The sequence below is a fragment of the Sus scrofa genome, chromosome 1 (assembly GCF_054392235.1).
Source record: "Sus scrofa isolate SSC_HxYL_T2T_F1_AM1 chromosome 1, Sscrofa_HxYL_maternal_Yorkshire_Landrace_v2.0, whole genome shotgun sequence".
NCBI classification, from domain to species: domain Eukaryota; kingdom Metazoa; phylum Chordata; class Mammalia; order Artiodactyla; family Suidae; genus Sus; species Sus scrofa.
The window spans coordinates 174,882,149-174,907,689 of NC_139383.1; the positions used below are offsets into that span (position 1 = coordinate 174,882,149).

At 50.0% G+C, this 25,541-nt stretch overlaps 1 protein-coding gene and 1 non-coding gene across 28 annotated transcripts in view; both read right to left on the reverse strand.

Annotated features, from left to right (window-relative positions):
• The window catches only part of MEGF11 (multiple EGF like domains 11), a 384,198-nt gene that overhangs the window by 182,629 nt on the left and 176,028 nt on the right, over nt 1–25,541 (reverse strand). For all 27 annotated transcript variants that reach the window (XR_014816993.1, XR_002346342.2, XR_002346341.2 and 24 more), the window contains exon 5: nt 14,791–14,883. Coding sequence is in view for 21 of the 27 variants with exons in the window: in XM_084978608.1 (XP_084834734.1) it covers nt 14,791–14,883 (93 nt within the window). In the remaining 6 variants the exon portion in view is untranslated. The remainder of the gene's footprint in view (nt 1–14,790; nt 14,884–25,541) is intronic.
• LOC146406860 (U2 spliceosomal RNA) lies at nt 12,563–12,746 on the reverse strand. Its single transcript, XR_014832729.1, has one exon. It is a non-coding gene; the product is annotated as a U2 spliceosomal RNA (small nuclear RNA).

Here is a 25,541-nt window from a genome sequence, read left to right on the forward strand (position 1 = left end):
GAATGATGGTTAGATGGATGGACAAACTGATAAATGATTAGACTGATGGATGGATGGATAGATGGAGGAATGGATGGAAAGATGGATGTTCCGCATCTGAAGGAAAGCCCTAGGGGAGGACTTGGTCTCAACAGAATCGTTTAGGCAGGCAGCCGAACCTTCCAATCCTATCCTGTTGCTAAGAGCTGTTCACAAGAAAAAAATGAGTGGCTTTAACGGCAAGAAATAATTGCTTCTAATTGGGCTGAATTATTCTGGCCATATAGTAGACATATTTTTATAACTTTATTAATTATTCAATTTGAGGCCTATTACCCAGGCTGCCAGAATGGGCTTTCCTTATTAGAGAGTGACAGATTCCCTAGTTCTGCTGCGGCCTTTGCTGCTGCAGCACTTTTGGGCAGTTGCTGCCTGTCTTGGGGCCCCACTGGTGTCTGAGGCTTGGAGGTGGAGGGCAGGGCTGCCCCTGAGGGGCAGGCTGGGAGTCAGAGACCCCACGAGCCAGAAAGGCTGTTCTAGGGGCTTCTCCTGAACATCCCACTGGCCACCACATCTTCCCCCCTTACTCTGGTGTAGGGAGGCAGAAGGGTATCAATACGTCCAACCTGCCAGATCTGCTCACCAACCCTTTTTTTTTTTTTTTTTTTGGTCTTTTGTTTTAGGGCCACACCTGGGGTATATGGAGGTTCCTGGGCTAGAGGTCAAATCAGAGCTCTAGCTGTAGCCTACACCACGGCCACAGCAATGTGGGATCTGAGCCACATCTGCAAACTACACCATAGCTCACAGCAATGCTGGATCCTTAACCCACTGAGCAAGGCCAGGAATTGAACCCGTGTCCTCATGGATACTAGCCGGGTTCATCAATCGCTGAGCCACAATGGGAACTCCTGTTCACAAACTCTTAATCACGGCGGTCTCCCTTCCCCTGTCCAATCTGCCTCGCACCGATGCCAAGATAGCCTGCCATATGTTCTTCACTCACCTCCAGTCAGGGGCAAGGGAAAGGGTATGGCCTCGCTGGCCTGAAGGGACTAGCCAGGACTGGAGGGGCAGGTCAGAGCTCCCTTGGTTCCCATACCAGACCCAGTCACAGGTTAGCTAGGAGAAGAAAAAGAGTTTAGAATTTGCTTCGCCAGGAGACAAGGCAGACTCAGTGACACAAAATGAGTCTCCAGGGGCTCCTCATGGCCCAGCTCCTCAGGCTGCTGGTTTCAAAGCACTGCACCACCTGGCCTGACCTCCAAATGCAGCCTAGCTCCCACTCTCCACACCAGGCACCCTCTGCTGCAGCCACGCGGACCTGCCCACTGTCCAGTACCCTGGCTTCCGTGGGTCTCTCTGCCTGGAATGCCCTCTCCTTCCATATCTGAGTACTGAAACATCAGATCTCATTCTATGAGCTCTGGTTCCACTGCCTTCTTGGCATCTTTCCCATTTCTCCAGCTAGATGTGCTCTCTGCTTCCTCTGAAGGACCAGTCTGACACCTGGCCTCACACTGCATGTGTGTGGGTGACACAGATAGGTGAGAAGCTTTGCGAGATCAAGGGACATGCCTTTGAATTTTCCCAAACATCCATCCCAGACCCAAACCCTTCCCTGGTCCAAGTCCCGCCACTAGAACAACATCTGGAAGAAGGAAAACACGATAATAAGGGAGGAGAAATCTAGTGGATCCCAGTCACTGTACTGAGTCCCCGCCAGTGCCTGCAGCAATGGGTCAGTTGGTAAGAGCAAATTGGGAGAGGAGAAGGGGCTGGGGGAGGTAACTGGAGATGAAGCTGAAAGGCATCAGACCCAGAGGGGCCATGAAGGCCTGGCTGAGGAGCTGGGGGCACTTCCAGGCTGGCAGAGGGGAGCAGGGAAGTGATGTGGTCTGAGTGTGCCATTTAGCTGCCTCCCCACCTCACGAGTGTGGGAGCGGCTGGAGAGGGAAGGCAGAGAGCCCTGGAAAGCAGTGTTAACCAGAGTTATGAGTGTTGTCTCCAGAAATGGACTGCCTGGGTTGGAATCCTGGCTCTGCTACTAACTTGCTGTGGGCCCTTGGGCCAGGTGCTTAACTTCCCTGAGCCTCAGTTTCCTCATCTGAAAGACAGAAGTAGTAATACAGAATAATGGATAGGATAGCATGTATAGTAAGTGCTGGATAGGAGTTAGGAGGGAAGCCTAAGCAGAAGCAAAGTCCAGGCCCTCTCTGCCACTCAGCTTCAAAGGCCGCCCCTTCCACAGCCCCACATTCTGGTAGAAATATGTCGCGTGAAAGGATGCACATTCAGGAGATGCTGAGTGACCTTCGAGAATGACTAAACCTCTCTGATCCTTGGCTTCCTCCACAGCAAAACGGAGGCCTAATCCCTGTTTCCTGGGGCATCAGAAGGAAGAAACAAGTCATCTTGTCCCCCTCCAGCCTGAGTGGTAGTGCCTGGGACATGGGCAAGTCCGGGCTAACAGGGAGGGACTCAAAGCCCTTGGGGGTGGGGGTGGGTCTCGGAGAGAGGGACCTGCTATCAGAGGGCCCTCTGGCCCCAGAGAGGGTGCACGCACCCCTCCCCTTCCCATCCAAGTTCCAGGTCCTCCAGGCTGGTACGGTGCGGGTGGGAGCAGTTCATGATTTCCTCCCCCAGGAACTCTTTCCCATGGAGACCCAGCCCACACACCCACCCTTGAAGTGTGGGCTGTCTGTGTAAGTGCCTGGGGGTGGGGGGCGGGGATGGGGTGGGAGTGGGGCCCTGGAGGCGCAGCAACACTGCCTGCCAGTCCCACAGGATGATGCCAGCGAGCTGTTGCCCCTCTGTTCTGCTTTTGCCACATTCTAGGCCAGTTTTCCCACCCTCCTCCCTCTCCCAGTCCTTGAGACTCACTGCATGTCACTTATTTATTAATTTGGCTCTCAGGGAGCCAGATGGCCAGAGCTGAGTTGGGCAGAATGTCCCTCCCTCCTCCTGCCTATAACAGCCCCCTGGAACACACAGTCACACACAGACTCCAGGCTATGGAGCTTCTGGCTTTTCAGGTACAAAAGTGACTTTCAGTCCAGGGCCACACATACCAGGGCCTTGCCTGACCCCTGACCCTGTTCAGATGGGCCTGGGCCTGAGATCTGCCCTCCTCTGAGAGGGAGAGGGAGCAGGGGTGAAGCCCTGACAGGCTGCCCTCGCTCCAGGAGCAGGTTGAGCAGCGGCCCCACACCCCCTCTGCCCCTTGCTCCCTTGGACCTGGGAAGGGGGCTCTCAAAAGGTCTCCCCTCCTTTCCTGGTGGGCATCATCATAAGAGAGTGACCCGCTCCAAGGGTTGGGGTGGGGGGAACCAGCTGCCCAGTCCCGTGGTCTGGGGTCTCCATGGGCTGCCCCCTGCCCAGCATCCTCCTCACACTGCTCTGGGCCCCTGTGAGGGCAGGGCCGCCGGGCTGCTCCCTCTCCTTCCCATTTCTCCTGGGAAACAAACTCTGGAGGGAAGGCTACAAACCTCTTCAGCTGCTTCCAGCACATCACCCAGGCTGGGGTGTCTCAAAAAGAGGGAGATGGGGGTTGTGGGGAGTGACAGCTAAGAGCGGAGAGACAGACAGCCCAGGATATCCACCTTCCTCTGCCCTTCCCCTGCAGCCCCCAGCCCCCCAGAGCTGGGGCTGGGTTGAGGTCTCTTAACCCACTTCAAGGTCAGCCTCTATCACAGGCTCCTCCCAACTGAGTTGGCACTCGCATCCCTTACCTCCCCCGTCAGCCCCGTGGCCGGCAGAAAGAGTCACCCAGACCCAGCCCTGACACCCACCAGCTATGGGTCCTTGGGATAGCCTTTAACGTCTCTGTGCTGTTTTTTCCTCTAAAATGGGACCCTAACACAACCCGTTCCTTCCTTCCTCACCTTCCCAAGATGGCTTTGCTGAGCTGTGCAGGTCCTCCCTCTCATCAAAGCCAGAGTCTTCTCTCTCCCCAGACTCTTCCTCCTCCCTCCTCTCTGTATGGGTGGCTTCTATGCAAAGTTCCCTAAGGATGGGGGCTGTGCCCTCCTCATTCCTAGTACCCCCGCTTCAGCCCTGGACCCCTGGCAGCCTGGGCCTCGGAGAAGTGCACAGTAAACATGCATTAAATGGAACTCAAGGGACAGAGCGCAGAGAGCAGTGGAGCCGCTAGCCTTGGCGATCGAATACGTTTTTGTTCAAAATTAGAATTCTGGGGTGGAGAGCAGCTCCTCTTATGCACAGATCTTGAAAAAGCATTTGCTGCCACATCCGCAGCCCCCTTCTGTCCCCGTCATGGTGACTGCACCCTGGCGTGTGCACTGACACGGTGCCCACGATCCTGGGGAGGCCCACGGGCGCAGCAGATGCCGGCAGAAGGCGGCCCAGGCGGTTCTGCAAGGGGCCGCAGGCTGGGCAGAACAGCACACGAGGAACAGCAAGTGTAATTGCTTTGTGTGATTCATCTAAAGTTGCTTTAACCTTGACAGCCTGCTCGATGTAGTGAGAAAACCACGAGTGAGCTGCGGCCTCCAGGTTGGCAAGTAGCCCCTCTGCACCCCCTTCCAGAAGAGGCAGCCAAGGCTCACCCCCATCTGGGGGAGGCAAGGGTATGAGTCACGAGGCTGTCTCCACCCATGGCTGCCCCCCTCCCCATTTCTTTTCCAGGTCCTGGCAGAGAAAGAGAGATTCCCAGGGGGGTTCCCATGTGAGGGGGCAGGGCGGGGGAGAGCAGACTCCCTGCCCCACAGGCCAGTGGGAAGGTCACTAGGGTCCTTGCTGAGGTGAGAGGATGCTGGATTTTAACTTCCCAGAAACAAGGCATCAGGGATTTTAGAACTGGAGTATCCATGCTGACCTTCGTATCTATCTTTATCTATCTATCTATCTATCTATCTATTGTCTTTTTGCCTTTTCTAGGCTACTCAGTGGCATATGGAGGTTCCCAGGCCAGGGGTCCAATTGGAGCTGTAGCCACCAGCCTACGCAACAATGCAGGATCCAAGCCATGTCTGTGACCCACACCACAGTTCACTGCAACGCTGGATCCCCAAACCACTAAGCAAGGCCAGGGATCGAACCCGCAACCTCATGGTTCCTAGTCAGATTCCTTAACCACTGAGCCACGACGGGAACTCCCCTTCCCATTTTATAGATGAGAAAACTGGAGCTCCTGTCATGGCTCAGTGGAAATGAATCTGACTAGGATCCATGAGGATGCAGGTTCGATCCCTGGCCTCACTCAGTGGGTTAAGGATCCGGCATTGCAGTGAGCGGTGGTGTAAGCTGCAGACATGGCTTAGATCTGGTGTTGCTGTGGCTGTGGTGTAGGCCAGTGGCTATTGCTCCAATTCTACCTCTAGTCTGGGAACCTCCTTAGGCTGCAGATGCAGCCCTAAATAGACAATATACATATATGAGAAAACTAAGGCTCAGAAAGGAGGATGGACTTAGTTAGGGTCACGGGGAAGAGTACAAAGCTGCCACTTGATAGCTGGGTGGCTATCAGAAATTCCTCTACTTTCTTGAGCTTCGATTTCTTCATTTGAGAGATGGGGACAGCACACAGGACCTCTCCAGGCTGCTGGCGATTGAATGAGGTCATCCGTGTGAAAGATCTGTTCTCAGTGGGAGCAGGAATCCCTATTCCCCTTCCTCCACAGACCACGTGGTCCCCTCGCGCTTCTCTCTGCCCTCCTTCCCTTGCAGGCTCTCCTTGCTCATGCTCTGTCTCCAGGCCCCCCAATACAGAGTCTAGAAGCTCCTTGCAGGGAAGAAGCCCCCAAGTTTTGCCAGGGGTCCCTCCCAGCAGACCTATGTGGCCGGGTTACTCAACCCCCACCCAGACCTGCACAAGTCCTTTGGGTCCCTGGACAGAGGCAAGCCCCCCAGCCCACATCTTATACCTTTGCTTTGCTCCCACATTCTTTGGGCTGCCAGACTGTGATGGCTCCATGTTTGTCAGTGAGAAGTGGGCGCAGGGGCTCCCGAGAATAGGACCCTCTCCCTCATGTACTATTCAAGCCAGGCAGATGGCAGATTGACCCCCCTGAAAATCACTGACCTCAGTGCCCTGACCCAACCTCTCTGGCCTTCAGATCTGGGAGAGAAGGATCCAGGAGGGTCTGGTCACCTGCACCAGAGGCTGTAGGATAACTTGGCCAGTTTGCTTTGGCGTAAGGAGACCCAGCCTCATCTAAGACAACTCCAGCCTTGAACTCCCAGAGAAGCTGGCAGGAGACAAAAGGCATGGGATCAGGACACCCACGATCAAGTTACAGTTCCACCGGTACCTCCTTGGGTGGCCTCAGGCAAAACAGTCTCCCCTTTGGCCTCAGTTTGCCCATTTATATAATGGAAGGAGTAAACTAGACAATTTCTAAGGCTTTTCCTAGTCCTTGATTCAGTGGTTTCAAGTTAAATCAGCAATCAGAAATTAGATTCTAGGATTCAGACTATACTTCCGAGCATGCCATGCCAGGAATATGTGAATATGTGCTTTCACATATGTGAAAAGACCTGCAGGAAAGCAGGATGCCCAAGCCATAGTAATAGTGGGGACGTATGACTCACAGCCTGGTAGGTCAGCACTGAGCATTATGGAAAGACCCAGAGACCCTAGGACACCCAAAGTGAGGTAGTATGGGCTGCATCAGAGCTCTTAAGCCAATCCAGAGCCTAGAAGCCCAGGGACAGACTGTGGGGGTATTGTAGACAGCCCAGCACACTGGAAGGAAAGACTCCTAAGAAGGAAGTAGGGTAAAGGCTTGAAAACCTGATCCCTCTATAAACCATCTTGCAAACAGTCATCAGTCCTGAGAGATCTACTCCTGGTTACGGTCTTCCTGCCTTTCCCATTGTTTTGCAATATTCACCCCTAAAATAACCCTGCCTCCAGGGACGCCTAGCAGCATAGCCCCAAAAGGTCCACCAAAGCTTCAAATGATTACATTTTTTTAAAAAATGCCAATTCTGCATTCAATTTTATAAGAAATTTGTAATTTTTTATAGGGTTGTTTTTTTGTTTTGTTTTGTTTTTTTAGGACCACACTCACAGCATGTGGAAGTTCCCAGGCTAGGGGTCCAATCAGAGCTGCAGCTGCTGGCCTACACCACAGCTCAGGGCAATTCTGGATCCTTAACCCACTGAGTGAGGCCAGGGATCAAACCTGTGTCCTCATGGATACTAGTTGTGTTTGTTACTACTGAGCCACAATGGGAACTCCTTGTATTTGTTTTAATCTAAGGAGCAAAGTTTAAACTATTTCTCAGGTAACTAACGTGCCATTACATGGTGAAAAATTTAAACTCAACAGCTTCAAGAATCATTAGCAAAAGTCTTCCCAACAAATGGTGCTGGGAAAACTTGATATCCATGTGCAAAAACCCTTCAGTTGGACTCCTACCTTATATTGTATGCAAAAAATTAACTCAAAATGGATCAAAGACCTAACTGGATGAGTTAAGAACTATAAAAGTTTTAGACAAAAACATGAGGAAAGCTTCATGATATTGGATTTGGCAGTACTTTCTTGGGTATGACACCAAAGGCTCTAACAACAAAAATAGCTAAGTTGGATTTCATTAAAATTTAAAACTTTTGTGCATCTAAACACACTATTAACAGAGTGAAAAGGCAACGCAACCCACAGTATGGAAGAGAATATTTTCAAATCATATATCTGATAAGGGATTAACATGCCTAATATATAAAGAACATTTATAATTCAATACCAATAACAAAACAACCCAGTTGAAAAACAAAGTGGACAGATGACTGGAATAGACATTTCTCCAAAGGAGATGCACAAATGCCCACTAACATGTATGAAAGGATACTCAACATCACTAAAAGCAAACCAAAACTAAATGAGATACTACTTCATACCCATTAGGATCACAATTATAGAAAATAAAAATAGAAACTCATTTTCTTGGAACTATCAAAATACTCAGCAGTAAGATAGCTGGGATCAAGGGGAAAAAAAGATTGTCAATTCTTGGCTTCTTATGTCCTTTTAAATCTGTGTAAAACTAGATGACATATATATGCATTTGCTTATGTTATTGGAGAACGTAAGAGAAATAAATCTTAATAAATTAGACCCTCCAAAAAATAAAAAAAAACTTTTAATTAAAATAAATAAATAAAAAATAAAAATAGAAACTAACAAGTATTGACAAGGATGTCGAGAAGCTAGAATCCTGTGCATTGCTAATGGGAATGTAAAATGGTGCAGATGCTGTGGCAAATGGTATGGCGATTCCTCAACAAATTAAACCTAGAATTACCATAGGATCCAGCAATCCACTTCTGGGTGTGTCCAGAAGAAATGAAAGCAGGCACTTGAAGAGATATTTTTGTATACCCATGTTCAGAGCAACATTATTCACCATAGTCAAAACTGTTTGTGGAGCAATGAATGGATATACAAAACGTGCTATATACATACAATGGAATATTATTCAGCCTTAAAAAGCAAGGAAGTTCTGACACATGCTACAATATGGATGAAACTTGAAGACATTATGCTAGGTGAATTAAGCCAATCACAAAAGGACAAATGTATGATTCTTCTTATATGTGGTACCTAGAGTAGGCAAATTTTTAGGGACAAAATAGATTGGTGGTTGATTGTGGCTTGGGGTGGGGGTTGGTGGTGGGCAGTAGAGAGTTAGTGTTTAATGGGTGTAGAGTTTCAGTTGGGGAAGATGAGAAAGCCCTGGAGATGGATGATAATGATGGTTTGTGCAGCGATGTAAATGTTCTTAATAACATGGAACTGTACACTTACAAATGGTTAAAATGGTAATTTTTATGTCATTTGTATTTGAACACCACACACACACACACACACACACACACACACACACACCCCTTCGGTGTGAAAGGCACTGACCTAGAGGAGTCCAGGCTAGTTTAAGAGCGTGGGCACATTTCTGAGCTGGTAAATGTTTTATTTTAATCTGCAAGCCTGGCTGAAAGCCAGGTCTGCCAGGGGTCCCACACACCATTCAAGATAAGAACACATTTGACTTGGCAGAAGCTACTGCTCTTGGTGGTGGCCCAACTTGGTTCCTGCTGCCTTCATTACTCAGGCCTGCTCTGCACTCCTGTCTCGTGCTGAGCATGAGGCATGGAGGGTTGGCGGGGATAGAGGGGGCGGGGGGAGTTTCAACAAATAGTAAGACTTACAGCGAGCTTTAACTCTCCTCTATTCTATGTACATGGATAAAACCAGTTCAGGGGAATCCAAGAATGTGGGGGATTATGGAGAAGCAGTGCAGGGATGTAGACTCCACGTCTACATCCTCTGAGGAGGCCTGAGACCAAAACCAAAACTTCCTTCTAGAGCCCAGAACCCAAACTGCAAAACACCATGGGAAGGGAGGCAGAGAAGAAGGAACCAAGAAATACAATAATTAAACAATACCATGAAGGCTGAAATTACCAAGTTGATTCTTGGGTATCATTTATAAAAGTTAACAGGGCATATTTAATTTAGGAATTGGCTCACATCCTTCTCCTTACAGCTGAAACCTCATAAATGAAATATACTGGATCGCTGCCCAGTGCGGAAATAAAAGTTATGAATAATGTTTCTATCTCAATCATTGTCAGTGCTTTAATATTCCTAATTACTTTAAAAAGCTAGATATTCAGTATAGCAAAACTTTTTTTTCTTTTTATCTCCACTTGTGAGATTAGTGCAATTTAAAAAGAGTCACTCTGTCGTCTTTATTCAGTGTAAACTGACATTTCGTCCTTTTACTCTTCATTATTATATAGGATAGAGGTTTATGACCAAGCATGCAGCCACTCCATTTCCCCATGCTGGTCCATCTAACATCTTGGAATTATCCACCATAGGTGACCTGTCTACCTGCTAAGCAAATCAGCGTTACCTCACTTCCTTTATGGAACAGAAAGAAATTCATTCAGGCCTTAAAGAAACTAGGGCCTAGGGTTATAAGTCTATACAAGAATGAAAAGTCCCCCACCCTCACCCTATGACTGGATTTGTCCCTTCATGGCCACCAAAGCCATAAATTTCCTCAGGAGCCACAAAGGGCAGGGCAGGGGCAGGTTGCAGGATGATGGATCTATATAACCCACCCTGCCACTTCCAGGAACTTATCCTAAGAAGAAATTGGGACACGCGGGCAAAGATCCATGCACAAGAAGAATCACTGCAGCACTTTCACACAGGACCGCAATCCCTGGTCCACATGTCCACAATAGAAAAATCTCTAAAAAGTCCAAAAGAATCTCTTTTATTTCTCCAAAAATTCATTTAGAGGTAAAATCTTTGTGGAACTGATTTGTGGTTATATCACTGATATGTGACTACATGTCACTAGATGTGATCGGTCCTATGTCTTTACCGAAATATTTCTGTGTTTCACGCTAAGATGCTGTCCAAACCCCACAGGAGCCATGTGTCATATATGATATAGTCACTGTATACCTTCCTGAACTCTGAAAAAAAAAATCTAAATTTTGGAGTTCCCGTCGTGGCGCAGTGGTTAACGAATCCGACTAGGAACCATGAGGTTGCGGGTTCGGTCCCTGCCCTTGCTCAGTGGGTTAACGATCTGGCGTTGCCGTAAGCTGTGGTGTAGGTTGCAGACGCGGCTCGGATCCTGCGTTGCTGTGGCTCTGGCATAGGCCGGAGGCTACAGCTCCGATTCGCCCCCTAGCCTGGGAACCTCCATATGCCGCGGGAGGGGCCCAAGAAATAGCAAAAAGACAAAAAAAAAAAAAAAAAAATCTAAATTTTGAAACCAACAGGCCCCAACAATCCTGGTAAAGGACAGTGGACCTAATATAGTGAAAAATCAGAAACAGCCTAAATATCCATCAATAAGAGATTGGTTAAATGCTTTCAGTAATCCATAGAATGAAATTCTATAAGGCCATTAAAAACTTTTAAAGGAGATTCATGGTTATCAACAAAGCAATGAATGTATGATATACAGTTGAATTAAAAAAGCAAGTTATAAAATAGCATATATATTTGACCTAAATAATAAAAGTTGTATGCAGATCTAGCTTTAAGTACAAATGCGCAGAGAAATAACAGGGAAGGCAAGCACGCAAATGCTGGAAGGGAATATCACTGGGTGTGTAGGTTTAATCTTTTTGTCTCAACTTTTGGTGCAGTTTGAATCCCCCCCCCCCTTTTTTTTTTTTTTTGGATCTTCTTAGGTCCACACCCTCAGCATATGGAAGTTCCCAGGCTAGGGGTCAAATAGGAGCTGCAGCTCCCGGCCTATACCACAGCAACACCAGATCCAAGCAGGGTCTGTGACCTACACCACAGCTCATGGTAATGCTGGATCCTTGACCCACCAAGTGAGGCCAGGGATCGAACCTGCATCCTCATGGATCCTAATCAGGTTTGTTACTGCTGAGCCACCACAGGAACTCCTGAATTTCCTTTTTAACATGAACAGGTATGATTTTACAGTCAGAAAAAAACACCAACAAGAATGATGCTTTTGATTAAAGGAAAGTCAAAGCTTCTCTGCAAAGGTGTCACATGCATAAACATGTAAATGGGAAATCCTATTCAGAAATCTCCAGAGATACACACTGTCCTGACTAGGATACCCAACTCCACGGACACAGGCCCCAGAAAGACCCTAAGGTAGACAGGTGTCCAATGGCACAACTGCAAATGGGCTCCATTTGCTTGGGGTAAACCTGGTCACAGTTTGGATCCCATGGCTGATCCATCTGTCTCTACAACAATATCCTTCCCCTGTGAGCAACCAGGTCGTCTCATCAAAGACCTATTTCGACCTCAGGTTACCTTAACAGAGGTTGAGCATCCAGAAGGAAGGAGAGCATAATTAAGTGTTCAGGCTTAGGACTTAGGTTTTTGTTTGATTGATAGTCCTAGTTTCATTATTTACTAGGTGTATGTCTGCTGGGAGCTCTTTAACCTCTCTGTGCTTCAACTTTCTCATCTGTAAAACAGGGTTAATAAGAATTCCCACATCATAGGGTTGTTGTGATGATTAAACGAGAAGATAAAGTGCCTACCTAGTGCAGAGTAAAACTCAGTAAATCGTACCTATCTCTATTACTATTTTTCTATACAAGCCTGGATGTGCAGTCAGCTCTAGGAATGACAGGTAGGAGGAATAAAGGCCAGAGCCTATGGAGAGAAACTACATGGGGAAGGCAGCTCAGCTCATGTTTCTCTACCATGTGAGAAATGAAGGAACTTGGAGGATAAAAATGAGGGGGGGGGGTGATCACTGTTTTCTAATACCTGAAGGGCTGACCCATGAAAGGGGACTCTGGTTTCTTCTATGCGGTCTCAATGACTATTCTCAACCGCTCTGAGATGGCCATCTTCTCACACCCAGTCTGTGGCCTTGTCCACCGAGCTCTGGGAGAAAGAGCTCTTGGGAGAAAGACCAGGCATGGCAAGAGGATCGCAGAGATCCACCACCCCTCCCTAGCTGGTATTATGGGTGAGAACCAACTAGTAGAAGCTAGAGACAGACTTCCACTTAATGGAAGGGAAAAATTTTCAATAGTCAGAATGTGCTTCCACAGGAGACAGTGAGCTCCTTGGATTCTTTTCCCCGTTTTCTGTGCATCATTCCTGGAGATGCTGCAACACCAGTTCGATGCATGGAGTGGACGGAGCAACATCCAACACTCTGCTCCAAAAATCCATTTAATATATTGTCCTTATCAGAGGACATATCTGATATTGAACTGATAAGAGCAGATACCACTCTTGATCTTAGCCAAAAGGCCGAGAAGCGATGTGAGCTTCTTGTTAATGAAGGGATTCAAGTGGAGGTTGGAAAGCTCTTGGCGAGGCATCTAAATATTCAGTGCTCTGAATGAGTTTGAGAATAAGAGTCTAGGAATTCCCTTCAGTCAATGCTGCATCCCACCAAAGAGAACTCATCTTTGAGCACTTCCTGTGGGTTTAGTAGCACATGCCTTTGAGCTGATCCAGAGGTGGTGGCTCTTCAACCCATGAGGGTGGATTTAGTGAGGAAACAGATTGTGGGTTGCTCAGCACCAAGCCTCATGACTGAATTGGGAGTGGAACTGGGCAGCCTGGTTTTATACTGTCAAGGAATAAGGCTACGTGCTTGGTAAACACACTCCAGGGGCACAGTTTACTCTACGTTGCTTAGTCCCAGGGATCCAGGGCTGTCTCCCTTCCATTTCCTTCACTAGATAGGAAGGAAACCCTGGAAGGGACAGACTCTGTCTGAAAGACCGTCCAGGGCCTGCCCCCTGCCCATCACAGTCCTGATACAGCGAGCACCAAATGCACTTGCACTGATTGGTGATTTATATGCATTCAGGGCCCATGGGACTTAAGCTGTATTTCAACCTCCAAAAGACTGCCCTTGACATTATAATCTGGCACCAGCAAGCAGACTTGTCCCAGCAGGATTCACCAAATCCAAGTTAGACAGTTCCTCATCAAAGATTCATTGTAGGTGAAGTTACACAAAAGCAAGCACAGACAAGGGGCAAAAAGCTCTCCAACGTTTCAGGCGGCACGTTTCCTGGAGTTCACAGAAAGACTGTGTGAGTGTATCCCATTCACTCACGAGTCCCTCAGGTGTACTTCATTGTCTCGAGGAGTCCCTTCCATGTTTCTCAGCATGACTTACCTCAAAGCAGGGAAACAGATGGATGGTGGAGGCTACCATTGTCACTAGAGGGCCCAATGCATTGGAGAGAATCTTTAGAGTGCCCCAAGCAGGTTCCAGACTCCCCAAGCCTAGGTAACCATCCAGGCCCACACAGAACTACATCCAGTAGCTTCCTTTGGCTGGTATGTTCCCATGTACTAGGTAGACAGGGAGGCTCCAGCCAAGGCCTTTGGGGAAAAGGAGCTTAACAATATTTTTCCATCCCACTAGAGAATGGAAAAGGGAAAAAGCAACACATTGGGCCAATGGGGACCCAACACTCCTTCCCCAAGTTGTCATGACCATTGCAGTCCCTATGGGACAGGGGACAAGGAGGTAGCTCCCAAAGATGGGTCAGTAATGAGGATCAGACCCCTACTGGATCAGCTTAGTTATGTCATCTACACAAGTCACACACAAAAAGACACTCCATCCCAGCTCAAAGCAGGAAGAAACCTGGGCTTCAGCACTAATCAAGGAATCTTTGGAAGTCAAATAAGACCATGTCATTAACCAACCATTGATTGTAAAATGTGCCACTGGAAAGAGGGTCATGTGAGTATTTAGAGGAAATGAGCCAAAAGGGAAAGATATGCATTCAGTTGGATTCTTGGCAGAAAATATCCCAGGCAGCTGCCTGGTGTACCCTGCCCACTTGTTGGCCAGGCCTGTGGTACAGACAATGCCTGTGCTGCTGTGGGTCACTCGGTCAGTACCAAGAGCATCCGCCTAACTTGTGCTCACCAGAGAGCCTTCTGCAGGGAATGTGAACAGTCTCCCCAAAGGGATGTAGAAACACAGTCAGCCACCCTTACAAGCATCCCATTCTTTTGCCTTTGGGGACATGGAGGCATCCCAGGAACAATCAGTCTCATGAGTCAGTCCCCTGAGCCTCTGTGAGCACCCACGAAACTGAGCCTCTGGACCAGCAAAGCTGAGGACCAGGACTGGACCCTAGTGACCTCCTGGGTCTTCACCCTTCGGTAGCATCTCAACTTCACTTCGACCCTCAAAGACTGTATCCGGAGGTATTCCAGCAAAAGTCAGAGTCGTACAGATGATCACCCAGTTCCCCATACACACAACACGCAATGCCCCTTTAGACCCCCACAAGCCATGGCCTCCAAGCCCCTACAGAGACCCCAGACTCACCGCTAGAGCAGTCGGGTCCTCCCCAGCCAGGCTCACAGTGGCAGGTGTCTGGGGAAACACAGCGGCCATGCACACACTCCTCTGTACACAGGGCTGCAGGGGGTAAGAAGAGAGGGGGGAAGAAAGGGAACAGAGGATGAAACCCAACCATCTGGTCAAAGAGCATAATCTGCTTTGTAATGACTCCCTGGGGCCCGGGGATGCTCAGAATGCATCACTGGCTTTGGGAAAACATCAAGATACTCCTGACCTGAGCTATTTAATTCACTCGGATAAGGATTCAACTAGCGTGTGCTTCATCCCAGCCTTGTTCCCAAAAATGAAACCCAAGCCTGAGAAATGGCCACCTTGGTGGCTTTTCAAGAATATTTCCTTCAGGGTTTAACACTCGGAGACACTCCACAAAGCTCAGTCCCCATGGCCCCACCCTGGTTCTCTTTCCCCATCGGCTCAGAGAATGATCCATCATGTCAACCTGTTGCTTTGCCCAATTTCTTCCTGCAAAAGCCCCCAATTGATCAGGTTGCCTGAAAATAATCCGTTCCTCTCTTGTTTTACCCACCTTGCTGCCCTCCTCCCCAAATGTCCCTATTTTGGGGCTCTCAAATGTCAGCAAATCTGCCAAGTACACAAATGCTGAGGAAAAAGCAACCGCTAATTATAAGAAAGTAATTAAGAGAGACATCCGTGATTATGATAATTGTAATTAGAAAGTGCCTGGCAATTTCTTATCACGCCGTCAAACGCTACTGCCTCCTGCATCAGGAGGCAACGGCAGCGAAGTTTCCATCAACCAGCCCAGCGCTGGGAAGACTCATTGGCAGCAGTGTGAGGAGGGAGATTGTTTCTCTTTCCCTTTTCCCTTTGACATCTGCATTTTCTCAAGGTCATCCATGGCTCCTGAGAGATCTGCCCTAGCATCTAATCTGTCAGCAAGGGATTACAGACACCCCCTTTGCCACCCCCACCAATTCTGTCACCTCGGGAAATCAGCGGCTACCATCGACCCTGTCAATTCCTTAGAAGGGATCTAGATGAGGCACTTTTTTCTGACACGCAACTGGAGGCCTTCCCTCTGCTTGGAACTGGCCTGTGGGAGCAGGGGCCCCTGATGGCGAGCTTGAAAGAGCTGCCACTGAGTTCTAAACACCCACCTGCTTCCACATCCACTGCTTGGCTGAATGCCCACCAAGAAGGCGCTGGCAGGTGAGACAACCAAGTCCATTGCTTTGGGTGGGTGGGGGTCCTCCAGCCCCTCCCCAATACAAACACTGACCCTGAAGAGCCATTTCAGATGGCCTGGTGGTTGGTGGTGTGCAGCAAGCCCATCTTCAGCAAGCCTGGGATGTGGTGTGTCTGGGGAGAACCCTGGCACGAGAGTCTATCTCATCTGCACAGGAGGCTTTGGGGAAGAGTTCTGGTTTGTGACAAAGACTTTGGTAGCCCCTCGCCTGGAGCTCCAGAACCCACAGCTTACTGGGGAACTAGGAGGGGCCCCAACACCAGTGACCACCTCCATTCAGAGTTACAGTGAGCTGCTAGCAAGACCTGGCATTGCCGTGAGCTGTGGTGTAGGTTGCAGATGCGGCTCAGATCCCGCGTTGCTGTGGCTCTGGCGTAGGCCGGCGGCTATGGCTCCGATTAGACCCCTGGCCTGGGAATCTCCATATGCTGCGGGAGTGGCCCAAGAAATGGCAAAAAGACCAAAAAAAAAAAAAAAAAAAGAAAAGAAAAGAAAGAAAGAAAGAAGGAAAGTCATGTCCAACAGCTCCATTTTATACATGGAGAAAATGAGGCCTGAGTGCTTGGGACCCCTCGAACAGTGTGTGGCCCCTGACCAGGGAGGAAGGAGCTGAAGGAGGAGGATCCCCAAGACCGAGGCCTCTGACCCTACAGACCTGCCACTGGCCTACATCCTGCATCTTCTCCCTAGCTTGAAGGGAGGCGCCTTCGGAGGCTCTGAGCAAGCTCCCCACCCCTTCTCCTCTTGGTGTCTCCCCAAGGCCCCGGGCCCCCCAGGACCATCTGTGGAGCACCTCATGCAGCACAACCCTGTATCCTGCACATGGGCTCCCTGACCCGACATGAGGAGATCAGCCACCCCACAAACCCCCGGCCTGACTCCAGGGATGTAGTGGCTGTCCCCTCCCCTTGTTATCACCCTGGGCTATCTGCTTGTCAAAACCTCAAAACATTCATATTTCATAGGTGTTGTTTCGACAGTGTTGTTTGACGCATGAAATATTGATAGCAAATATCCGAGGCTCAGAAAGCTGTATTTGGCAACTGGGCCACTGTGTATGTGTACCTGGTGGGGAGGGCATAGGGCAGGGGTGCTGTGAGACGAGTCTCCTGAGGGGAGGCAAGGAGGCGAAACCCACTAGCCTCCCTGGGGCAGGGGCACCTGCTCCTACCCCAGATTCTGGGGCAGCCCGCGGTGGGCACCCCCTATACAGAGGCTTAGCCAGCAACCACTCCTAGAGCTTGCTGATCCCCTAAGGTTTTTTTTTGGTGGTATTTTTGTTTTGTTTTGTTTTTTAGGGCCACACCCACAGCACATGGAGGTTCCCAGGCTAGGGGTCTAATCAGAGCTACAGCTGCTGGCCTGCACCACAGCCACAGCCACTCCGGATCCGAGCCGCATCTGCAACCTACACCACAACTCATGGCAACACTAGATCCTTAACCCACTCAGTGAGGCCAGGGATGGAACCTGCGTCCTCGTGGATGGTAGTTGGGTTTGCTAACTGCTGAGCCATGACAGGAATTCCCTCCCTTAAGTTCTTTTTGAGCCCCATCTCTCCTGCCAGCCGACCCCCTAGGAGGGGCTGAGTTAGGGTTCTGCCACTGCAGCCCCCCTCTTCTCAGGCTCCTGGCACTTGAATTGGGGCTTTTTTTTTTTTTTTTCTTTTTTTTTTTTTAGGGCTGCAATCTCGGCATATGGAAGTTCCCAGGCTAGGGGTCGAATCAGAGCCTTAGCTGCCGACCTAACACCACAGCTCACCACAATGCCAGATCCTTAACCCACTGAGAAAGGCCAGGGATCAAACCCGCATCCTCATGGATACTGATGGGATTCCTAACCTACTGAGCCACAAGGGGAACTCTGAAATGGTGGCATTTTGTCAAATCCTTCCCACTGTTGCACACCCATGTCCTGTCGTGCACAGGGAATCAGAGATTGGTGCTGCCTCTCCCAGCCCCACTGAGAGATGGGAATCTCTGCCATCTCAGCTTCTCCCCTCAACCTGTCCCACCTTGGTCCTGCTTCTAACCTCCGGGATGCGAGAGGCATAGGCAGCGAGAAGCAGTGTGGCATAGTGGTAAGGAGCACACAGGGCACCCAAGGAGAAGGGCCTGGACCCAGGGATACCACTTGGCAGCTCTAGACTTCAGGCTCTTGGCCGCCATCTGTGTGTCAGTCCCCACCAGTTCAATGGGGGTTGGTGACAGGATGAGCCTCTGGCTGTGTGTGGGGATTCAATGAGCTAACAAAGTACCCAGAGGGGAACTTCAGGTACAGTGAGTGAGGAGAGAGTTTTGCTATTGTTATGACTAGAGTATCCTTGGACCTGAGGCAGGGTCCTGGCAGTGGTTGAGCCTCCTTTATCCTCCACACACAGGCCATCTCTCTCACTCCCACCCCTTCACTGAGGCCGTAGACACAGGGTGTGGGGACCTGGTTGGGGCCAGGTGCTGGAGGGCAGCTCCATCTGCCCGCCCTCCTGGAGTGGTCAGGATGGTAGAGAATGTAACGACCTTTGTTTAAATGCCATATCTGCCATGTGCAATTCTGATTATAGGACAATAAGCAAATGATTTAACCTTCTGTGCCTCAGTTTCTTCATCTGTAAAATGGGGACAATAATAGTACCTACAGCATGGGTTATGGCACAGATTTAAAGCAGTAATACATATGGAGCGCTTAGACCCGTGCCTGGCCCACAGTAAATGCTCAATAAGCTGGAGTTGCTATTATTATCTCTCTCTCGTAAACACACACACACACACACACCATAGGGTCTGGACCTAACATTTGAGACAGGTGACAGTTGCTACCTGGTTCTGAGCACCTGCTTTGTGCCAGGCTTGGGTCTTCACACATGCCACCCCAACCCCTGTCCTAGGCCAACCCAGCATGCCTCAGGGGAGTTACCTATCAGTACCTGTCTCTCCTTTGTGGATCTCCAGCCCATGGGGGACAGAGGCCACTTCCTACTTGGCCTTTTAAAGCCCTCATGCTACCTGGTACACAGTAGGTGTTTAATGTTTGTGGGTCCCAATGAGAGAGCCACCTGCCCCATGAGAGAACACCAAAGCACGTGTGGGCAGGATGTGGTTGTCTTCAAAGCTCAGTCAAAGGGAAGCTGCAGAGTTCCCATCGTGGCACAGTGGTTAACGAATCCGACTAGGAACCATGAGGTTGCGGGTTCGGTCCCTGCCCTTGCTCAGTGGGTTAAGGATCCGGTGTTGCCGTGAGCTGTGGTGTAGGTTGCAGATGCGGCTCAGATCCCGCGTTGCTGTGGCTCTGGCGTAGGCTGGCAGCTACAGCTCCGATTTGACCCCTAGCCTGGAAACCTCCATATGCTGCGGGAGCAGCCCAAAGAAATAGCAAAAAGACAAAAAAAAAAAAAAAAAAAGGGAAGCTGCCACATCTCCAGACCTGGTCCTTGCCTCAGGCTATTTCCAAGCCTGTGGGACCAGGGTGACTGGCACCCTTGGGGGATGGTGGCAGGGCTGTAAAACAAGCCCCAGCCAGGGGTGTTAGGAGATCTGGGTCTGTATTTATTAGCATCCATCTCAGTGATAACGATATCAAGCAACTCACTGTCCTCTCCAAGCCCTGCAACTTTCCCCAAACTGGAGATTAGGCCAGATAAGGTCTCACGTCCAGGGAGCTCAGAATCCCCTGAGCTGTCATCCGCCCACCTCTGCCAGGAAAGGTCTGGATGGCTGCCAGGGCTCTAGTTCCACCTTCTTACCTCCCAGCCCCACCCCTTCCTAAGGCCTCGCAAACCTCTACTCTTAACCTCACAGGGGCCCTTGGTTTCTGTCCTCCTTTGAAAAAGGCACTGGACTAAGAGCCAGGAGACCTGAGTGTGTGTTCAGGCTCTGGGCAACCTAACACATGTGTCTGGGCAGCTGGCTCCCCCTCTGACTCATCTATAAAACAAGGGCATTAGAGAGCATGGTCCTGAAAGGTTCCTTCTACTGCTGACATCTCCTTGATGCTGCTATGGCCACCCTGGCTCCACCATGTCACCTTACATCAGTGGGAAGCTTGAAATGCTTCCCTGGGCTCCCCAGCCCTGGTCACCTGGGTCAGCAAGGCCAGGCACAGTCTCCATCACCCACCTCCACCAAGCAGCTGGAGGGCTTCAGCTACCCCAGTCTGCCCACTTGTGCAAGCTGGAATATTCTCCCACCAGAACCTCCCTACCATGCGAGGTTCCTGCTTACTGGCCCTGTCACTTCCCCACTCAGCATGGGTTTATCTGGTCTCCCCAATAGACTGTGAGCTCCTTGAGGGTAAATCCAGAGTCTTAAACATCCCTGGATCTCCCCAGGGGCCATGCTTTACAGGCACTTTATGTGTGGCTAGTGGTGACCCTTCTAAATACCTGTGCTTTGCAAGGGACATTGACAAGCCAGGGGAGAAAGATCAGGATGCAGAGGGTGTGGACACATGACCTATAAGGGTCAGGCGAAGGTTGGGACTGGTGGGGAGGGGTGGTGGCAGTTCAGCCTAGAGAAGGAAGTACTGGGTGGGAGACAGGCTGCCACAGAGAAGGAGGGCCACTCTGTCCCAGCCAGAACAGGGGCTAGGGGCACACATGACGAAGGGGCGGATTTCAGCCTAACTCAAGGCAAGACTTTCTACCATTTGAATGGGTTCAGCAATCCAGAGGGTTCTTTCTATAGGTAGGGAGTAACGCATCTCTGGGAACACTCCAGAGAGTATAGAGGACCTACCGATTTTGGAAGGCAGGAGTTGGCCAGCCCATGATGATTCTCAGGCCAAATCCTGCTGCTGCCTCTTTCTATAAATGAAGTTTTCTTGGTGCACATTTGTGGCCAAGGCTGTTTGCACTGCAATGGCAGAGTTGAGTCATTGCCGTAGAGACTGATGGTCCACAAAGCCTCAACCATTTACTCTCTGACTCTTTATGGGAGAAGGGGCCCTCCTGCTCTAGAAGGTTCACAGTTTGGTGGGAAATTAGACCATGACACTTTCAAGGTCCCTTTTCCCCTTCTGTACGTCTATTGTTCACTCACTCCCTGGTATGACCAGAGGGTAAAACAAAACCCAAAATGTGCGTAGGAAATACCCAGTGATGCCCAGCCTCCTTTCCAAAGTGGTCCTCTGGGTCCACCTGAAGGAGCAGGAGGCCAGGAAGCATAACTTTCAGCATCCATAAATGTTCACCTGACCCTTTATTTCAGTCCCTTCTTTCCTCTTGGGGGAACAAGGAATCCAAATACCTAACAACCACGTGTCGCAATGATGTCTTGGTCCAGTCGACGCTCGCAGCTGGGCTAAGTGCAAGAGGCCAAACAGAAGTCCTTCCTCTGTTGCTGGGCACTGACTACCCATTGCCATATTTCATCCTTGAAGCAGGTATTATTACTAATCCATTTACAATTGCGTATATAGACCATAGAGAGGACTAAGTGACTGGTACAAATGCCCATCACTACCAAGAGGCCATGTTAGATTGGTTTCCCAACCCTGTGCCTCCCTGCACATCCCCTGCTCAAGCAGTCCCTGCCTCACCCACACCCCACGCACCTGACCAACCTTCCCTCTTACTCACAGAGCCTAATCAGTAAGCCCTGTACTTGCCCCCTGCCTCAGTCTCAGCTGGTGATTGTTCTCATCTTTAGCTCAGAACATCTCCACCAAGATAACTTATCAAAGGGGCAGTGAAGGGTGTGCGCCTCTGCTGGTTTCCATGGCAACAGATGAGCCACTCTGCTGTCAAGTCCCCCGTAACAAGTAACCTCCCTCCCCCTCCAGGAGCAAAGACCGCAGCCGCGTCCTGCCTGCCATCCGCTGCGCACGGCAAGGTGTCGCTCCAGGACTTTGCTTCAGACACGTAAGCTCTCGCAGCCATTAAACCACTGATGTCTCTGCCACTGACTCCAGGCTCCATCCTTGGTCTTGAGGCTGGGCAAGGACAGGGCTTGCAGGCCTGCGGGGTGCAGCCCAGCCCAACACCCTCTTTACATGATCATACCCCCACTTTCCAGGATCCATTGTACTTCTTTCTCAACCATCCCCTCCCATGAAATTTTAATATCACAAATACACTGTATATCTGTATTTGATATATAAACAGACTGAGAGCCAGCTTTTGCCCCTTGAAAATGCATGAGCTGGATGGTCTCCATTCATCCCTCCAGATCCCTGCTTACCCGACCCCACCCTTCTCCACGCCCTGAGAGCCGACCTCCTGGGGTCTGCACTAACAGGCCTCCTTGCCCTCTGGCTTCTGGATGGGGTCAGCCTTTGGGAAATGCCAGCAGGAGACAGGAGGCTGGGCAGAAGGGGAGGCTGGGCCATGAGGGCAGGGTGGCCCTCTCCCCTAGGGCTCAAAGTCCTGGGGTGGGCAGAGGTGGGCTTCTTACAGCCCAGGGATAGAGTGGCTCTCCGCAGCTGCCAGCCCGAAATGCGGCGCCATCACCTGTAGTTTCCATTATTCCTTCTTCAGCCTGTGTCAATCATCAGTTCATCAAACCCTCCTTGGTTAACACACCATGTGTTTCTCACCAGGACCCTAGCCAATGCTGTGGCCAAGCCAAGGTTTGAACTCACGTCCGTGTGAGGCTGAAAGGCCTGCTCCTAACCAGAGGCTCCACCACCACCTGCACCACAGGTTGAGATAAGTACCAGTGCCTGATCTGTCACCGACTTGCCAAGTTACCTTCCTCCTCAGTTTCTGTCTGTGAAATAAGGGGATTGAATGACATGATCTAAATGTTCCTTCCAATCCTCAGAATCTAGGGCTGGACTGCAACCGTGGCTGATGTTTTGGCTCACTGATTCAAATTGAGAAGAATCCATTCCACAAAGGCAGTCACAGAGCTTGACATGGGAACTCATGGTACAGATGCAAGGCCGGAGCATCAGTCCTGGGCCTTGGAGGAGCCCAGGACCCAGTATGGGGATCTTGGCATTGAGCAAAGGGATCTAGATTAGACTTGGGGACTCCTCTGCAAATAAACCACAATGCCAACACTGGTCCATGCCCGACCAAGGTGTCCAGTCTGCTGTCCCCCGCTCGTGGCAAGCTCTCTGAATCAATACTCAATCCTATTAGCATTCCACCCAAGATGACCAACAAGCCCCTGAGGTGCTTGTGGTAATAATACATTTTGCCTGGCAGTTTGCAAATGGTCTTACTAGTTAATAGAACTATAAAAATTACTTACATGAAAAGGTCAACATAAATAAAGACAATGTCCACACTCCCTGGCCAACTAGCCTGATAGCCAGCTAGGACAAAAGAAGGCTTGGAGAGTTCCTATTGTGGCTCAGCAGTTAGCAAACCCGACTAGCATCCATGAGGATGCAGGTTTGATCCCTGGCCTCGCTCAGTGGGTTGAGGATCCAGTGTGTAGGTCACAGATGCGGCTCAGATCTGGTGCTGCTGTGGCTGTGGCGCAGGCCAGCGGCTACGGCCGATTGGATCCCTAGCCTGGGAACTTCCAGGTGCCATGAGTGCAGCCCTAAACAGACAAAAAGACCAAAAAAAAAAAAAGAAGGCTTGGGAGTCATGGAAAGAAGGCGGTAGCCTCCCAGAATCCTATAGCTCATGGCTTCTGGAGATTTCCACAAACCCAGTTTCCCCAGTGCTCCAAGGCACATTGATCGGCCCTCCATTAGCATTCTTGGCTGGAGCCTCAGATCAGGCTGTCATTTGATTCTACTTGGAAATAAGATGACCTACATCCAAATGGGCCCAGGTGCCAATTCCACACTTAGCATGAGTGATTCTGCCATGGCCAAGGTCACACACCACACACATGGGGGTGGTGGGTATACATGTATCTGTGTCAGGGAATCACCAAGGGAAGTTCTAAAACAATTCATCAGATGTGAATCTTTTTTTTTTTTTTTCCTTCTTACTTCTGTGCCCACAGCACATGGAAGTTCCCAGGCTAGGAGTCAAATCAGAGTTGTAGCTGCCAGCCTACACCACAGCCATGGCAACACTGGATCTAAGCTGCACCTGCAACCTACACAGCAGATGGTGGCAATGCCAGGCCCTTAACCCTCTGAGCAAGGCCAGGGATCAAACCCACATCCTTATGGACATTGTGTTGGGTTCTTAACCTGCTGAGCCACAATGGGAACTCCTCATTCACTCCTTCTTAATTACCAGCCCTGCATCCTTGCCATAGCCAGAAAAGTCAAAAGAGCTGGTCAGCACATCTAAAGTTGGCTTTTAATGGCTGTGGTCACATCTGGGTCTAAGGCATGAATAGTCAATTTTGAGAGAAGCATTTCCCCTGCAGGTATGATAGGATGGAAGGTCATGAAGGGCCAAGCACCCTCCTGGTCTGGGACCTTCTTCCCAATTGGGGTGGGGGGGGCATGCAGGCTGGGGAGGCTCACATAGGATACTGGGATGGGTAACCAGGGGTTTGCCACCCCTACCCTACCTGCCAAGCTGGCTCACTCACCTTAATTCAGGGGTGCCCTGACTGAGTTGTATTCTTTGGCTGTGTAGCATCATCTAAAAGCTCGGGTCCTTGTCCTGCCCTTTATCAACTTCATGTCCTTGAGCTACCTCTCTTGTCCTCAGTTTCTTTATCTGTAAAATGGCTACAGACTTAGATTTACCTCGTACAAAGTGCCTAGAACCAGAGCTTAGTTGCTAGTTTGGATTTTTTTCAATGCTGTTGTTATGAAGATTCCTCTTCTGAGAACTGGCCAGGGCTGCATGGCCCCAGAGTATCCTGAGGCTCATTTATGGCTCAAAAGATGACAGAATGGCCTGAATTTGACCTGAAAAGGATTCCTCATTCACCAAAACAAGGAGTGGGGCCCATAGCCCTGGAAATACTGTAGGCAAGGAGATTGGGGCCAGTGAGGGAGGAGAGTTATAATTTACCCAGAAGAGCACTGTCCATACCCCCTCCTCTGCCAGTTCTCAGAGGAGTCTGGAACCAAAGGAGGCCCCAGGCTGCCAGACCCTTTTTCTCTCAGAGGACCAGTGGTTATGCTTTTAGGGGCAAATGTGAACTTGAGGGTGGTACCTGCAGCCCTGGATCCTCCCTGCTCCCCTGCACCCTCTGCTTATTCATACAAATAACTACTGACACATTTGTTCACCTGCTGCATGCAGGTTCCCTGGGCAGGGGGTACTCAGGGGGTGCCCTGCCCTTGGGACTCCCAGGCAGTCCCACTCTTCCTGCCTGCTCTGGACCCCTTTCTCCCAAAGAACCCATCTGGCTCTTCAGAGCCTGGAAGCCTCACCTCCTGCCTTCACCCCCCTTCCCCCGCCCCTCGCAGGAAGCAGTGCACAGAGGGACGAGGGCTATGCCCTGATTCCCACAGTCCAGGATTAGGAGAACGATTTGGGAGCCCAGCTGTCTGGATTGGGTTTTGGTTCTGCTGCTTCCTAGCTATGTGACCCCAGGCAAGTTACTTTACTTCTCTGGGCCTCAGCTTTTGCATCTTTAAAATGAGGACAGTGGTTCTCTAACAGATATGTTGGAAGTTAAATCATCAATACATGTCAGCT